Source organism: Scyliorhinus torazame, chromosome 18 (assembly GCF_047496885.1).
Source record: "Scyliorhinus torazame isolate Kashiwa2021f chromosome 18, sScyTor2.1, whole genome shotgun sequence".
NCBI classification, from domain to species: domain Eukaryota; kingdom Metazoa; phylum Chordata; class Chondrichthyes; order Carcharhiniformes; family Scyliorhinidae; genus Scyliorhinus; species Scyliorhinus torazame.
The window spans coordinates 161,177,806-161,194,935 of NC_092724.1; the positions used below are offsets into that span (position 1 = coordinate 161,177,806).

General features: G+C 45.1%; 1 protein-coding gene across 4 annotated transcripts in view; it reads right to left on the reverse strand.

The window, feature by feature from the left end:
• Positions 1 to 17,130, reverse strand: part of LOC140395696 (sodium-coupled monocarboxylate transporter 1-like) — a 342,990-nt gene that overhangs the window by 181,300 nt on the left and 144,560 nt on the right. For all 4 annotated transcript variants that reach the window (XM_072483773.1, XM_072483774.1, XM_072483772.1 and 1 more), the window contains exon 9: positions 14,086 to 14,215. In XM_072483773.1, the coding sequence (XP_072339874.1) occupies positions 14,086 to 14,215 (130 nt within the window). The remainder of the gene's footprint in view (positions 1 to 14,085; positions 14,216 to 17,130) is intronic.

The following is a 17,130-nucleotide window of genomic DNA, read 5'->3' on the forward strand; positions in this document are numbered from 1 at the left end:
TTGGGTAACAAACCCATTAAGTGTTACATTGACAATAAATCCCTGTGGGAAAATGTGCACTCTACAAAAAGTGTCAATGAGAAAAGGTTAAGGATAGACATCGCAAATTTGAAACAGATATTGAACAGAGGGGAGATAGGAAAAATTAAAAGGGTCGATAGTAGCTATCAATTGTCCGACTGTTTAACGAAAAGAGGGGCTAGTTCACAGAAACTTTTGGATATTGTTAATGAAGGGTGCCTGGTTCTGTGACTGTTTTTATTTCCTTACAAGAAAAAGAGTGGGGGGGGGGGGAAATTGCGTGTGTTTTTGAGTTTCTTGATATTTGGGGCAGCACGGTAGCATTGTGGATAGCACAATTGCTTCACAGCTCCAGAGTCCCAGGTTCAATTCCGGCTTGGGTCACTGTCTGTGCGGAGTCTGCACATCCTCCCTGTGTGAGCGTGGGTTTCCTCCGGTTTCCTCCCACAGTCCAAAGATGTGCAGGTTAGGTGGATTGACCATGATAAATTGCCCTTAGTGTCCAAAATTGCCCTTAGTGTCCAAAATTGCCCTTAGTGTTGGGTTGGGTTGGGTTACTGGGTTATGGGGATAGGGTGGAGGTGTTGACCTTGGGTAGGGTGCTCTTTCCAAGAGCCGGTGCAGACTCGATGGGCCGAATGGCCTCCTTCTGCACTGTAAATTCTATGATTCTATGTAAATTCTATGATAGAGTTTGGTGCATAATGTGTTCAAGGGAAAATAAAGGTGTTTGGGAAAAGGAGCAGAGCTCTTGACTCTTTACTCAACAGCAGCTGGAGGGTAACATTTATGCTCTCAATCTTCTTATCAGTTGCAAGACATCCCACTTACGGAGGAAGTTTCTGCAGCTGCCATAGGCATTTATGCTCCTGAACTGCACATGCAACCATTGGATTGACAATCAATCCTTCTGTTTTTCTGCAGGACGAGAATACCCACAATAGACAACAGCGGTCCAAAACCAGTGGCGACATTCCATGCCTTATAGTCCATACCTCTTATAAGGAGAAGGCGGCCAAGACAGCCAGAGAGGAGCAGGAATGTGTCTGTGCTGAAAGCAAGATAGGACTCTCACAGAAAGCAAAGGATGCCTTCAGTCCGCAGTTGTCAGCTGCACCAACAGAGTAACACATTGGTCGAATTAAAGAACTCCTTAGGCATTCATTGAATTGTTCTCTTTCTATTCCAGGTACAGCAAGAACAGGGAGGCCCAGAACGCAGACCACGCACAAAATTGGCCCCAAACCCGCCTCTGAGCACAATGACCAGAGGATGTGGCATCACGACATCCTCCACCAGTTCAGATATTCAGCCCATCGAGTCTGCACTGACTCTCCAAAAGAGCACCCTACCTAAGCCTACACCCTCACCCTATCCCCAAAACCCTACCTCCCTTTTGGACATGAAGGGGCAATTTAGCATGGCCAATCCACTTAACCTGCACATTTTTGGACAGTGGGAGGAAACCAGAGCACCCGGAGGAAACCCTGGTAGATACAGAGTGAATGTGCAAACTCCACACAGTCACCCAAGGCTGGAATTGAACCATGGTCTCTGCCGCTGTGAGGCAGCAGTGCTAAATATTGTGCCATCATGCTGTCCTAATTTAAGGATGTGGCATCCCCATCAAAGTCCAATAATAAACTCCTATAGATTCAGTTTTCTCACATTATCAACGGTGATTATTCAGTAATCCCACTTGTGCATGATTAAACACTGGCCATCATTCATGAATATGCACGATGCAAGTCAAAACATGCAGCTCACCATATTCTAATCTCTGAGAATCTATTCAGTGAGGCCACTGCACTCCTGCTGCTATTGCTATGCTGTGGGCAGATGCCACAGTTAAACTTGCTATGTGAGTAATGATGCAATTTCAGGGCTTAGAAAGTGAAGCTCTCCATTGTGTTCCTAACAGTAGAAAAACAGAGGCGCCCTACATGTTTGGAAATAGCTGTTGTGGGCACATCCAATTGCTAATGGCCTCCTTTGGTAATTTGCCATTTTGAACTAACATTATTTGTAAAATAAAACTGGTTTTAAGGTTATTTGCTTTAGTAGACATTAGAAATAAGGAATTGTTTTAAGTGGGTTTAACTTAATGTTTCTGTGCCTACAAGGGTAAAACATATAGTTAGATTCATGCTGGACAAAAATGTTAATATGTGTGGGAGTTGGTAAAAAACCAACTATGTTTCTGTTATGCTTAGAGAGGACTACGGCATGAAGAATAAATAAACCAGTAGTAGCTGCTTCGCAATTGGGACCTTATAAGGTAGAGAAGCTTTTACGTTTTAGCTTAGTTCATTTGATTGCAGTTGGAGATAGTTAATGACAGAAGGCAGTCCTCACAGCTTTGCTAGAAGCAGTTGGTTTAGAAGTTTTAAGAGTCCTTCCTTTTGATTCTCTTATTTCCTATTTCTCTTATTTTGTCATCATCGGTTATGATCCATGGAGCTTTAATGGAGACATACATTTAAGTTGAGCAGACGAAGTAAGGAACTCAAAAGTTACAAAATAGTACACTGTGCTGAAAGATTTTGAACAAAAGAACTCAGACTCTATGGCACCTGAGATATTGGAGGGATTCAGTTCCATCAGTTCGTTGGTGGCCAATGGATTGGCTAAGGACAGTATCTTTCCCAGCAACAAACAGCAATGGGTCCTGCCAGGTGGGATTTGCAGGGAACCCAGCAGAAAGCACCTGAATGCTGAAAAGAGAGGTTGTGTGTTGCTCTCTCTCTCTTTCTCCCAAATGTGTCCTGCCTGCTGTTTCTGAGTCTGCAGAGACGTCCCGAGGCCCTGATGAATCGACAGTGAAAACCATTAGAGACTGAAAGCAAAGGCATTCAACTGGAGGCTAGACTGAAGAAAGATGTAACTAGAAGACATCCATCCGAAACAGAGACTCTTATCCTTTTACTTTTCGTATTTTTTACACCCCTCTTCCCCTCTGTGTTTATCTATCTTCTGTGTGTGCATAGAGGGTGGGGTGAGTTAAAGAGAGGGGGATTAGAAATTAGATAAGTGTATAAAGAAGAAGAGAATATCTAAGGTAAATGTTGGCCCTTTAGAGGACGATACTGGTGAGGTAATAATGGGGAGCACAGAGATGGTAAAGGCACTGAACCAATATTTTGCATCTGTCTTCATGGTAATTTTTAAAATTCCAAAAACTACAGTTAATGCAGTGGAACTTGGTGCCTCTAGGGAGACAGTACTGAATAAACTGATGGGATTAAGGGCAGATAAGTCTCCAGGACCTGATGGCCTGCACCCTAGGGTATTAAGGGAAGTGGCAGCGGGGATAGTGGATGCATGAGTTATGATATTTCAGAATTCCCTGGAGTCTGGAAGGGTCCCAGTGGATTGGAAACACGCTAAAATGACACCCCTATTCAAAAATGGAGAGAGGCAAAAAGTAGGAAACTACAGACCGGTTAGCTTGACCTCTGTGGTGGGGAAGTTGCTGGAATCAATCATTAAGTCTGAAGAAAGCCAAAGCTCACTTCCGGTTGCGGTGATGCCTTGCTAGCCGCACGTTTCGGCGGCTCCAGCTCCGACGGACCTTCGGGCTCTTTCAAGAGCCCCAACGGGGAATTTTTTGACCACGCAACCCGGTGTGGGGTGTGTGAGAAGGGAGTCCCCCCCCCCAACGAAGGAGGAAAAAACCGGCGGCGGCGGCTGCAGCGCGAGGAATCGTCGACCAAAGGATCAGAAAGAGAGAAGTACAAGACGGCGGCGGAGAAAGCGCAGGTGACATGGGGGCCTGAGCAGGATGAAATTGTGAGACGGTGCGTGGAGCTGCTGAAGAGGGAGGTGCTGACCCCGATGCTACAGGCAATTGAGGGGCTCAAGGAGACACTAAAGACCCAGGAGACAGAGCTCCGCGTGGTGGAGCAGAAGGTGACAGATATTGAGGATGAGATCCTGGGCCTGGCGGTTAAGACACAGACGCACGAGGCACTTCATAAAAAGTGTACTGAAAGGATCGAGGCCCTAGAAAACGGAGCGCGAAGGGAGAACCTTCGGATACTGGGTCTCCCTGAGGGTGTGGAAGGAGTGGACTGTGGAGCGTACGCAAGTACGATGCTGAGTTCACTGATGGGTGCTGAGGCCCCTACGGGCCCCTTGGAGGTGGAGTGGGCAAATCGGATTCCGGCGAGAAGACCAAAAGCGGGAGAACCACCCAGGGCGATAATCGTGCGATTTTACAGCCTTAAGGATAGAGAAGAGGTCCTGAGATGGGCTAAAAAGGTGCGGAGTAGCAGATGGGAGAATGCAGTGGTACGGGTGTACCAGGATTGGAGTGCGGAGGTGGCGAGAAGGAGGGCGAGCTTTAACCGAGCCAAAGAGGTTTGCATAAAAGGAAGGTGAAGTTCAGGATGCTGCAGCCGGCAAGACTATGGGTCACGTATCAGGAGAGACACCATTATTTTGAGACGGCGGAAGAAGCATGGACCTTTATCAAAGAGGAGAAATTGGATCGGAACTGAGGGACTGATGCTGCAGGAAATGTTATTGTTAATGTTATGGTTGAAGTTAATTGAGAAGTAAATTGGGAAGGGGGGAGACATTGGGGAAATGTGGGCGCCGGTGAGGGGGGAAAGACGGGACATAGTTGGAGAATGGGGAAGAGGAGGGGGAGGGGAAAGGGAGCTGCGCCATAATAGGCGGGTCAGGTAAAGGGATGTTCCCGCGCCAGAAAGAATAAGGCGGGAAGACAGGCGCAAGGCGGATGGGAGTTCCCCACACTGGGGGGTCGAGGAGCGAGCAGGAGAAGCCGGGGTCAGTTGAAGTCAGCTGACTTACGGAAGTAATATGGGGGGAGCAATCACGCTAGAAAGAGATCTAGCCGGGGGGGGGGGGGGGGGGGGACACAACTGGGTTGCTGCTGCGGAAATCCAAAAGGAAATGGCTAAAGAGTGAGTGGGCGGGGATGGTGTGCGACGCTGGGGGAGCGAGCGGGAGCGCGGAGGCGGGATATGGGACTGGCCTAGAGAAGGTAATGGCTAGTCGACATGGGAGGGGGGCAGGTAGCCCCCTAGTGAGGCTGATCACGTGGAACGTGAGAGGCCTGAACGGACCGATAAAAAGGGCCCGAGTGCTCGCGCATTTGAAAGGACTAAGGGCAGACGTGGTTATGCTCCAAGAGACGCACCTAAAGGTGGCGGACCAAGTTAGGTTAAGGAAAGGATGGGTGGGACAGGTGTTCCACTCAGGACTGGACGCAAAGAATAGAGGGGTGGCCATTTTGGTGGGGAAACGGGTAGCATTTGAAGCAAAGAACATCGTAGCAGATAGCGGAGGTAGATATGTAATGGTGAGTGGCAGGCTGGAGGGAATGGAGGTCGTGTTGGTTAATGTGTATGCCCCAAACTGGGGCGATGCGGGATTTATGGGACGGATGCTGGGGCGTATACCGGACCTGGAGGTAGGAAACTTGATTTTAGGAGGGGACTTTAATACGGTGCTGGACCCGGGGCTAGATAGATCCAGCTCAAGGACCGGAAGAAGGCCGGCAGCGGCCAAGGTACTTAAGGGGGTTATGGACCAAATGGGGGGAGTGGATCCATGGCGATTTCTTAGACCTAGGGCTAGAGAGTTCTCCTTCTTCTCCCATGTCCATAAAGTGTACTCCCGGATAGATTTATTTGTTTTAGGAAGGTCGTTGATCTCTAGGGTGGAAGAAGCTGAGTACTCAGCCATAGCGGTTTCGGATCATGCCCCACATTGGGTGGACCTGGAATTAGGAGAGGAAAGGGAGCAGAGAACACTCTGGCGATTAGATGTGGGACTGATGGCGGATGAGGTAGTGTGTGCAAGAGTGCGGGGGTGTATTGAGAGATACCTGGAGGTCAATGACGACGGCGAGGTCCCTGTGGGAGTGGTATGGGAAGCACTAAAAGCGGTGGTCAGAGGAGAGCTGATCTCCATTGGGGCCCACAAAAGGAAAACAGAGGCCAAGGAAAGGGAAAGAGTACTGGGGGAGATTTTAAGGGTGGATAGGGAATTTGCAGAGACCCTGGAGGAGGAATTGTACAGGGAGAGGAGACGACTCCAGACGGAGTTTGACCTTCTGACCACCAGAAAGGCGGAGGTACTGTGGAGGAAGGCACAGGGGAGGAGATATGAATATGGGGAAAAGGCTAGTCGCCTGTTGGCTCATCAATTGCGAAAGAGGGCAGCAGCGAGGGAGATAGGAGGAATTAGAGACGAAAGGGGAGACACGGTGCGAAGGGCAGGAAAGATAAATGAGGTGTTCAAGACCTTCTATGAGGAACTGTATAGGTCTCAACCCCCAGGGGGAGAGGAGGGGATGCGGCAGTTCCTGGACCAATTGAGGTTCCCGAAAGTGGAGGAACAGGAGGTGGTAGGCCTGGGGGCACCGATTGGGGTGGACGAGGTTATTAAGGGACTGGGAAGCATGAAAGCAGGGAAGGCCCCAGGACCAGACGGGTTCCCGGTGGAATATTACAGAAAATATGTGGACTTGTTGGCCCCGTTGATGGTGAGGACGTTCAATGAGGCCAGGGAAGGGGGGACTCTACCCCCGACGATGTCGGAGGCGACGATATCGTTAATTTTGAAGAGGGATAAAGATCCGTTGCAGTGCGGATCCTATAGACCTATTTCATTATTGAACGTGGACGCCAAATTGTTGGCAACGGTACTGGCATCGAGGATAGAGGACTGTGTCCCGGGGGTAGTGCACGAAGACCAGACAGGGTTCGTAAAAGGGAGACAACTGAATGTTAACGTGCGACGACTACTAGGGGTGATAATGATGCCCCCAGTGGAGGGAGAGGCAGAGATAGTGGCGGCAATGGATGCCGAGAAGGCATTTGATAGGGTGGAGTGGGAGTATTTATGGGAAGTGTTAAGGAGGTTTGGGTTCGGGAACGGGTTTATTAGCTGGGTTAGACTTCTTTATGGGGCTCCAACGGCAAGTGTAGTTACAGGTCGACATAGATCGGAGTATTTCCGACTATATAGGGGAACAAGACAGGGATGCCCGCTGTCTCCATTGTTGTTCGCGTTGGCAATTGAACCTCTGGCCATGGCGTTGAGAGACTCCAGGAAATGGAGAGGGGTGATAAGAGGGGGAGAAGAACACCGAATCTCATTATACGCAGATGACCTATTGTTATACGTGTCGGACCCAGCGGGGGGGATGATAGAGGTTATGCGAATGTTGAGGGAGTTCGGGGATTTCTCGGGGTATAGGCTAAACATGGGGAAGAGTGAATTATTTGTGATACATCCAGGGGACCAGAGTAGAGAGATAGAAGGCCTGCCTCTAAGGAAAGTGGAAAGAAACTTCCGATACCTGGGGATTCAGATCGCTAGGAGCTGGGGAACCTTGCACAGACTTAATCTGACAAGGCTGGTAGAACAAATGGAGGAGGACGTTAAGAGGTGGGACATGCAGCCTCTGTCGCTGGCAGGCAGGGTGCAGGCAATTAAGATGATGGTCCTCCCGAGGCTCTTATTTGTATTTCAATGTCTCCCTCTACTAATCACCGAGACCTTTTTTAATAAAATAGACAGGAGCATCACAAGCTTCGTTTGGGCAGGGAAAGTTCCGAGAGTAAGGAGGGGGTTCCTTCAGCGTGGTAGGGACAGAGGAGGACTGGCACTACCGAACTTGGGCGATTACTATTGGGCCGCCAATGTGGCAATGATACGTAAATGGATGATGGAGGGTGAGGGAGCGCGTGGAAAAGACTGGAGAGAAAGTCCTGTAAAGGAACGAGTTTAGAGGCGCTGGTGACGGCGCCGCTACCGTTCTCACCTAAAAAGTTTACCACGAACCCGGTGGTGGCGGCAACTTTGAATATCTGGGGACAGTGGAGGCGACAGAGAGGGGTGCGGGGAGCCCTGGTGGGGTCCCCAATCAGGAACAACCATAGGTTCGCCCCAGGAAGAATGGATGGAGGATTTCAGACCTGGTACCAGTTGGGAATTAGGAGGGTGGGAGATTTATTTATAGATGGGACTTTTGCGAGCTTGGGAGCATTGGAGGAAAAGTATAAGTTGCCCCGGGGAAATTTCTTGAGATATCTGCAGGTGAGGGCGTTTACTAGACAACAGGTGATGGAATTTCCGTTGCTCCCGACGCAGGGGATACAGGACAGAGTGCTTTCAGGGGTGTGGGTCGGAGAGGGCAAGGTGTTAGAGATTTACCGAGAGATGAGGGAAGAGGGGGAGGAATCGGTGGGCGAACTAAAAGGAAAGTGGGCAGAAGAACTAAGGGAGGAGATAGAGGAGGGTATGTGGGCCGATGCCCGAAGCAGGGTAAATTCCTCTTCCTCATGCGCCAGGCTTAGCCTGATTCAATTTAAGGTGCTACATAGAGCACACATAACGGGAGCAAGATTGAGCAGGTTCTTTGGAGTGGAGGACAAATGTGGGAGGTGTGGCGGGAGCCCGGCAAACCACGCACATATGTTTTGGGCGTGCCCGGCACTGGAAGGGTATTGGAAGGGAGTGACGGGAGTGATTTCGAACGTGGTGAAGGCCCGGGTCAAACCAGGCTGGGGGTTAGCTCTATTTGGAGTTGCAGATGAGCCGGGAGTGCAGGAGGCGAAAGAGGCCGACGTTGTGGCCTTTGCGTCCCTAGTAGCCCGGCGCAGGATCCTACTCATGTGGAAGGAGGCGAAACCCCCCGGACTGGAGGCCTGGGTAAATGATATGGCGGGGTTCATTAAATTGGAGCAGATAAAGTTTGCCCTGAGAGGATCGGCTCAAGGGTTCACCAAGCGGTGGCAGGCATTTCTCGACTACCTAGGGGAACGTTAGAGGGAAGACAGATGACCAGCAGCAGCAACCCAGGGGGGAGGGGGAGGGAGGGGGGAGGGGGGGGGAGGGGTTTAGTTTAGTTAAGGTCAAAAGATAATGGGGTTTTGTTATTTGTGTATTGTTAAAAATTTCTGTATTGTTACGTTTGTTTTGTAAGAGGGGAAAAATTGTTGTTTGGGGAAAAAATTTCAATAAAATATATTTAAAAAGAAAAAAAAGAAAGACAAAGCTCAATCTACCATTGTCAGCATGATGTATGTCATGCTTGACAAATTTGCTTGAGTTCTTTGAGGACGTAACCAGCAAGGTGGATAATGGAGAACCTGTGGATGTGGTATATCTAGACTTCCAGAGGGCGTTTGATAAGATGCCGCATAAAAGACTGATCCAGAAGGTGAGATCCCTGGGGATTGGGGATGCAGTATTAGATTGGATTGAGGATTGGTTAACTGACAGAAAGCAGAGGGTCAGGCTAAATGGGTCCTTCTCTGGCTGGCAAACTGTAACTAGCGGGGTGCCGCAGGGGTCAGTCCTCGGACCTCAACTGTTTACAATTTATATAAATGATCTGCAAGCAGGGACAGAGTGTAATATACCAAAATTTGCGGATGATACTAAAATAAGTGGGAAAGCAGGCAGTGAAGAGGAGATATAGATTTTACAGACGGATATAGATAGGCTAGGAAATTAGGCCAACATTTGGCAGTTGGGGTTTAATGTGGATAAGTGTGAGGTTATCCATTTTGGCCGATAAATATAAAGGCAATTTATTATCTAAATGGAAAGCAGATTCAAATGCGTCTGGGCAGGAGGATCTGGGTGTCTTTGTGCATGAATCGCAGAAAGTCGGTATGCAGGTACAGCATGTAATTAAAAAAGCAAATGGAATGTTAGCATTTATTGCAAACTGATTGAGTATAAAAAGTAGAGAATTGATGTTGCAATTGTATAGGGTTTTGGTGAGACCACATTTGGAGTATTGTGTCCAGTTTTGGTCTCCCTATTTGAGGAAGGACGTGGTGGCATTGGAGGAAGTTCAGAGGAGGTTCACCAGATTGATTCCGGGGATAAAAGGGTTGATTTATGAGGAAAGATTAAATTGTTTGGGCTTATACTCGCTGGAGTTTAGAAGGATGAGAGTGGATCTGATCGAGGTGTATAAAATACTAAATGGGATTGATAACGTAGACCAAATGTTTCCCCTGTGGGAAATCTAGAACGAGAGGTTATGGATTTAGGTTGAGAGGCGGTAGATTTAGAACTGAGATGAGGAGGAACTACCTCTCGCAGAGGGTGGTGAATTTATCAAATTAGTTGCCCCATAGTGCGGTGGAATTTGAGTCATTAAATGTTTTCAAGAAAAGATAGATATATTTTTAAAATTTTTAAAACGGGTTAAAGGGATTTGGGCAATAGGTGGGAGGTGGATTTGAGACCAGGAAGACATCAGCCATGATCTGATTGAATGGCGGAGTAAGCACAAAGGGCTGAATTGACTACTTCTGCTCCTAATTCCTATGTTCCTAGATAGTAGTTAACCAGTTGTATTTGTTGCCTATTAAAATACAGTTATTGTTATTAATAAATCAGCCTAGTGATTGTAATTATTGGTCAGCAAAGACATAATTTTTTTAAATTAAGAGTTAATTTCAACTGCGCTACGACTCGGGGTGAAAAGGGGCTGGAATTGACCATGTACTAGCCCACGATGTCTTAACCTAATTTGAGGGCTCGGTCCTGTGATCTTTGGAACAGTAACTTTTGGGGTACAATATATACTAAAGGGGCACCAGGTTTGTAATAATAATATTGTCACAAGTAGGCTTCAATGAAGTTACTGTGAAAAGCCCCTAGTCGCCACATTCCGGCGTCTATTCGGGAGGCCGGTATGGGAATTGAACTCGCGCTGTTGGTCTTGTTCTTCATTACAAGCCAGCTGTTTAGCCCACTGTGCTAAACTGGCCCCTTATAGGATATATATAATAGTATAATATACAATAGTAAAATAGTATAACAGGATGGCTCTGGAAACTGCTAAGGCTTTTCAGGTGGAGGACCTGCCTTTGGTTTCTTTAGAAGGGCTTCAAAATGACAAGCTAATTAAATTATCAAGTGGATTAAAATTAGAGGTGCTAGGAAGGTAGAGATAATTGAAACAATCGCTCAGCATTTGAATTTAAAGAAATGCCAGAAACACAGCCTGTATCAGTAGATTTAGATACGATCCAGTTACAAATGCAACAATTAGAAATGCAGCAATAAGAAAGAGAATTGGAGATGCAGCAAAAGAGATAGAACTTTTTCAAATGGAAATTGAAATGAGGAAGTTGGAATTAGAGAGGAAAAGGCAAAAGAGAGAGAGTTCCAGTTTAAAGCATTGAAAATTAAAAGAAATCTGCCAGGAGCTAGAGTGGAGCTTAACCCTAGAACAGAACACAAAATTTGAAGTAAAGGAAGTAGAGGCATTTTTCATGGCATTTCAAAAACTAACAACCCAAATGGAGTGACCGAAAGAAAAGTGGATATTACCCATGCAAAGTAAATTGATGGGGAAGGCACAGGAAGTTAATGCTTCCCTGTCAGAGTATCTAAGAATTATGACGAGGTAAAAAACACTATTCTGGGTTCATATGAATTCATATGAATAAGTTCCCAAAGCATATAGGTAAAGTAACTTAAGGAAACAACTGGGACAGATTGATGCTGAATTTGAAAGGGTTAGGTAGAACAGCTTTAATAGGTGGATACGAGCAATGGGAGTTGAAACTACTTGTGAGGCAGGTAGCCAAGGTAGGGAATGGATAGCTGGGAATGCTTTGAGATCTCTTCAGACCTGGAAGGATGGTCCTGAGGGTGGAGGTGAGATTCGAAGGCCTAGGTGTTACACAAACTCTCTTACTGGAGATGGATTTGGTTTTCCCTCCAGAGTTCAATGAAATCTAAGGTGTTAGTGAATGGGAAAAGCAGAGATTATATCCCAATTCCATTGTATAAAGTATATTTGGAGTGTTATTGTCAGGTCCAGTGGTTGTCAGTGGTTAAGACGTTATCAGTGGACGGAGTAGACTTACTTTTGGAAAATGATTTGGTAGGAGTGAAGGTTGTAGCTGCACCCATAATTACAGAGAGGCTGAAGGAAGATGAGGAGACAGAACATTCACAGTAACAATTTCCAGATATTTTTGCATCATCTGTGGTGATCAGGGCAATGGCTAAACAAAGTCCAGCACCAGAGATTAAAATTGTGTCGCAATCAGATGGTAGAGTAGCCAAAACTATCCTCAAGATTGAGGATAGTTCGGAGTAAGTGTTTGGTAGGACTTCATTATTTGAGGCCCAGGGACCGATCCACAGTTACATTGGTTATTAGCACAGTCAGCTCTCACAGAACTTGAGGCTGAGGGGGTTCCAGAGTGCTATTGCATTAAGAACGGAGTTCTAATGACGAACTGGAGACCTCCTCATGATCTGCTGAACTGGACTAGCCATATAAATAGTGTGGCTACAAGAGCAGGTCAGAGACTAGGAATCCTCTGGTGAGTAACTCACCTCCATGGGCTTAAGTAGGGTGTTCTGTCCAAGGGCCGGTGCAGATTCGATGGACGAATGGAATGGAACTTGCTGCCGGAGGAGGTGGTGGAAGCAGGGACGATAGTGACGTTTAAGGGGCATCTTGACAAATACATGAATAGGATGGGAATAGAGGGAGACGGACCCTAGAAATGTAGAAGATTTTAGTTCAGGTGGGGAGCATGATCGGTGCAGGCTTGGAGGGCTGAAGGACCTGTTCCTGTGCTGTAGTTTTCTTTGTTCTTTGTTCTGCACTGTAGGGATTCTATGATTCTATGATTCTATGATAATGCAGCCCATTTGACTGACACCCACAAGATGCACGGCAGGAACTCATCAAGGCTACTTAGGCAGACAGCATCTTACAAACCCACAAGAAGGACAAGGACAACAGATACCTGTGAACACCACCACTTGGAGGTTCTCCTCTAAGTCACTCACCATCCTGACTTGGAAATGTATCGCCGTTCCTTCACTGTTGCGGGTCAAAATCCTGGACCTCCCTCCCCAACAGCACTGTGGGTGTACCTCCACCACATGGACTGCAGCTCAACACCACTTTCTCAAGTGCAATTAGGAATAGACAACAAATACTAGCCGAGCCAATGAAGCCCAAATCCCGTTTTTAAAAAAAAAAATTTTAATTGCTAATTATATGCCCATTCAGCAAGTTTATTAATGTCTTCCTACATTTTGTCACTGTTCTACTTTGGAGTAACTGCATCCCCAAATTTGGTGTCATCAGCAAATTTCAAAATTCTAATTCCAGTTCCCAAGTCCAAATCATTTGTGTAAATGATGAACAGTCCCAGCACCACTTCCAAGATGTTGCAATTATGAGCGACCACTGTTGATCCATATTACATGTTTTCTGTCTTGTAGTCATCTTGCTATCAATTTTGCTACTTGTCCACTGGTTCCATCATGTTCTGCCGATAGTCAAAAGTCTGCTGTGTAGTACCTAAAAGGTTTTCTATCAATTCCAAAAATATTACATTATCTATGTTATTCATATCTACCATTTTTGTCACTTCTTCAAAGAATTCAACAGGATTGGGGTCAAGCAGGTTCTTCCTTATGAATCTGCGCAGACCACTCTGCTTTATATTTTTTGTTTCTAGATGTTTTCCTATTACATATTTTAAGAAGAATTTCATTAATCTTTCCAAAGATGGCATTGAGCTAATTGATCTAGAATTCCCTCAGCTTGTTTTTTCTACCTTTTATATAAAGGAATCCAGTTGTTTCTTAGTTTTCTGGCACAATTCCCTTTGCTAAATAAATTTTATGTTGGTGTAATAATGCTTCTGCTATCTCTTCCCAAACTTCTTTTAATATGTACAGGCACAATCAATTTTGACTGGGATTTTATGCTATCTGTGTTTGATTAGTTTATCAGTATCCCTCCCATTGCCGATCTTATTGTCTTTATATCCTTTTGGTCTTGCCTTATAATGTCATATCCAAGTTTTTGTCCTCATAAATCTACATAGTTAATACTTGAACTAAACCTGTCTTAGATGAAGAGTGATGAATGAGAATGCGCTTTTGGTAATTTAGATTTGAAATTTTATTAATAGGATTGTGTAATTAGAGATCAATACCTGATACTTCTAGAAAAGGAACTAATGCTACAGAGAATGCTACTGCATATTAAGTTCATTTCAAATGGAATGAAATATTGCTTACCTGATTGGAGTTACTAATTTTGTTTGCCTTTATTGGATCACAGGTCTCATAAACAGCATACATAACTAAACCACACAGGCAGGCTGTTGTGAGCACAATAATCATACCAAACCAGTTCAGAAATACAGCCCTGTGAAATCAGAAACATTTGTTACTATTATGTAATGGAGGACAATTCGTTTTTGCAGTTTACATACAAAGTTATCTCTATTTTATCCCTTATGAATTGCTTCAGTATTAAAATCTGAACAAAATATGCCTAACACAATATGATCTTGAAGTGGGTGTTAAATTCATGCAGACACCGGAAACTGAAACTATTTCTAATATGGCAATGTGGAAAATTCACTTCAGCAATTCAATAGAAAAGTAAACCAAGTTAAATTCGCAAAAACAAACAAGCTAAACATTGCTTATGAAATAACTTATTCACTTAACATTTTAATTCAATGTGGCCCTGAAATTTGTGGCCCTGAAATTGTTCAGACATTACAGAGTCTGCAGGATCGGAATACTCTCCAACAGGGAAATTTATGGAATATAATTGCAAGCCCATAGACATGTTTTGAACTCATAATTGGAACAATAAAATTACAAAAGCAACAGCACAGGGCTGGGCAGCAAGGGGTTGATTCGGACATCTCGCAAAAACAGTGACTCATCAAAAGGGTTTGGACATAGACTAATTGCTAGTGGAACAATGGTAAAAGGGATATGCCATTACCTGCTATTGACTAATACAATCAAGAGTTTAATTAACCAATACAATGGCACAAAGGACATTTCAACAACATACTACACTCAAGCAATTATGCTTTTTTATCTATTAATTTACAGCACTGTTTTTCAGTGTGGGCTGCGACCCATGTGTGGGTCCCAATCGCAGGAGAAGTGCTCAACAGCTGCTACTGGCATTTAAATTGAGAATGGCGGGAGCCACTGGCTTTTAAATGAGAACGAAATGGAGCTATGTGCACTCTTCCGACCATAAGTGGCAGCAGTGAGCAGGTCACACTTCCTGCACATACACTTAGTGGAACCCCATGTGGAACTGGTTTAGCACAGGGCTAAAGAGCTGGCTTTCAAAGCAGACCAAGGCAGGCCAGCAGCACAGTTCAATTCCCGTACCAGCCTCCCCGAACAGGCGCCGGAATGTGGTGAATAAGGGCCTTTCCCAGTAACTTCATTTGAAGCCTCCTTGTGACAATAAGCGATTTTCATTTTCATTTTTCATTTCATTTAGTGTCAAGCGCTCCATATGTATGTGCGTTTGGTGCCAAATCACGGAGGAGAGCTTCTTCCATTTTCTAGCTACTACCAAGCAAGGCAAGAGGACTGTGTGTTAAGTAATGGGTTAAGAGACATTGCAATTAGTTGTCTCATTTATGTTAAGTATCCATTAATTGACACTGATATGTAAAGGGGCTTCAGGTGGCCTCTGTCAGGTGGTGTGTTGTTAAGAGTTTTGTGCAGAGGCTGTGGAAGTGAAATAAATGGTGTTTGGTGAAAAGGAACAAGAACTTTAGACTCTTCATGTCACAGTAACTAAAACGGCTAACAATTAGTAGCAGAAGATGGTTGCTGTGTAAATGTGAAGGGTTGAAAGATACAACTTTTCCAGATCAAACCAAGGAGTGAGTGAGAAAAGAAAAAAAAAGGGGGGATTTATGGCTGAACCGAGGATAAAGATGGCTGGATATGACTATCCTCCCTTATTTTCTGAAAGGGAATCGTACGACCAATGGAGAAGTGCAGTAGTTATGTGGAATAAAGTAACTGCTTTGGGAAAGAGAAAACAAGGTATGGCATTGGCTCTTTCTCTACCATATGACAGTAAAATCCGAAACAAAGTGCTTTCTGAGCTGGAATTGGAAGAGTTAGACTTAGAAGAAGGTCTGGAGACTTTATTACATTATATGGATAAGATTTATAAGAAAGATGACTTGCTAAGTGCGTATGAAGCATGGTCGGATTTTGATAAGTTCCGGAAAATGGAGGATATCTCCATGGAAGACTATATAATGGAATTTGGCAGACTATATAAAAGGCTGCAGAAACACAACCTGGAATTTCCAGTCTGTGTTGGCCTTTAAATTACTTGACTGTGCTAGAGTGAGCAACATGGATAGGCTCCTGGTTTTGACAGGAGTTCAGTTTACTGATGAGGATACCTTATTCGAACAGATGACAAAAGCTTTACAAAGATTTCTGGGGAAACATTCGATTCCGTTGGCTCTGATGACCCAAATAGGTCAGCCTGCAATAAGGCAGAATATGGAAGATACACTAGTAACAGGATGGCGAAATCGTATGGCTACGAACAGGGCTCAAGACGGAGACCGAGACAAGGAAATTATGAAGACAGAAACCCAGTTAGAACCTACAGTAGGAAGATCAACCCCAGAAATGCACGGGGCATGATAAATCGATGTTTTCGATGTGACTCTCAATACCATTATGCTTTCAACTGTCCAACTCGTTATGATAGAATGTTTGAAGCGACACATGACATGGAAGAGTCAGAAGAGGAAAAAGTTAGTGACCAGAAAGAAGGCATTGTCCTATTGGCAAGCAGTTTTACGCCAGTAATGAGGGTGTTGGTTGCAGAATCCTTCAACTGTGCTGTATTGGACAGTGGCTGCACATCTACTGTGTGTGGAATTGACTGGTTAAAATGTTACCTGGACTCTTTGAATGCTGAAAATCATAACAAGGATAAGGAATTTGAAAGTTCCACAAGTTTCAGGTTTGCGGATGATAATACTCTGAAGTCGCTGAAAAGAGTGGTGATCCCTTGCAATATTGCCGGAGTGAATCATTTCATTAGCACGGATGTTGTATCAAGTGAGATACCTTTGCTTCTGAGCAGACCGTCGATGAAGAAAGCACACATGAAACTGGATATGGAACAGGATAAGGCAACAGTTTTTGGAAAGACGGTGGACTTACAATTTACACAGTCGGGACACTACACAGTCGGGACACTATTGTATTCCATTACTGACAAATAATTTTTCAAGTAGAGTGGTTAAGGATGTGTTAATG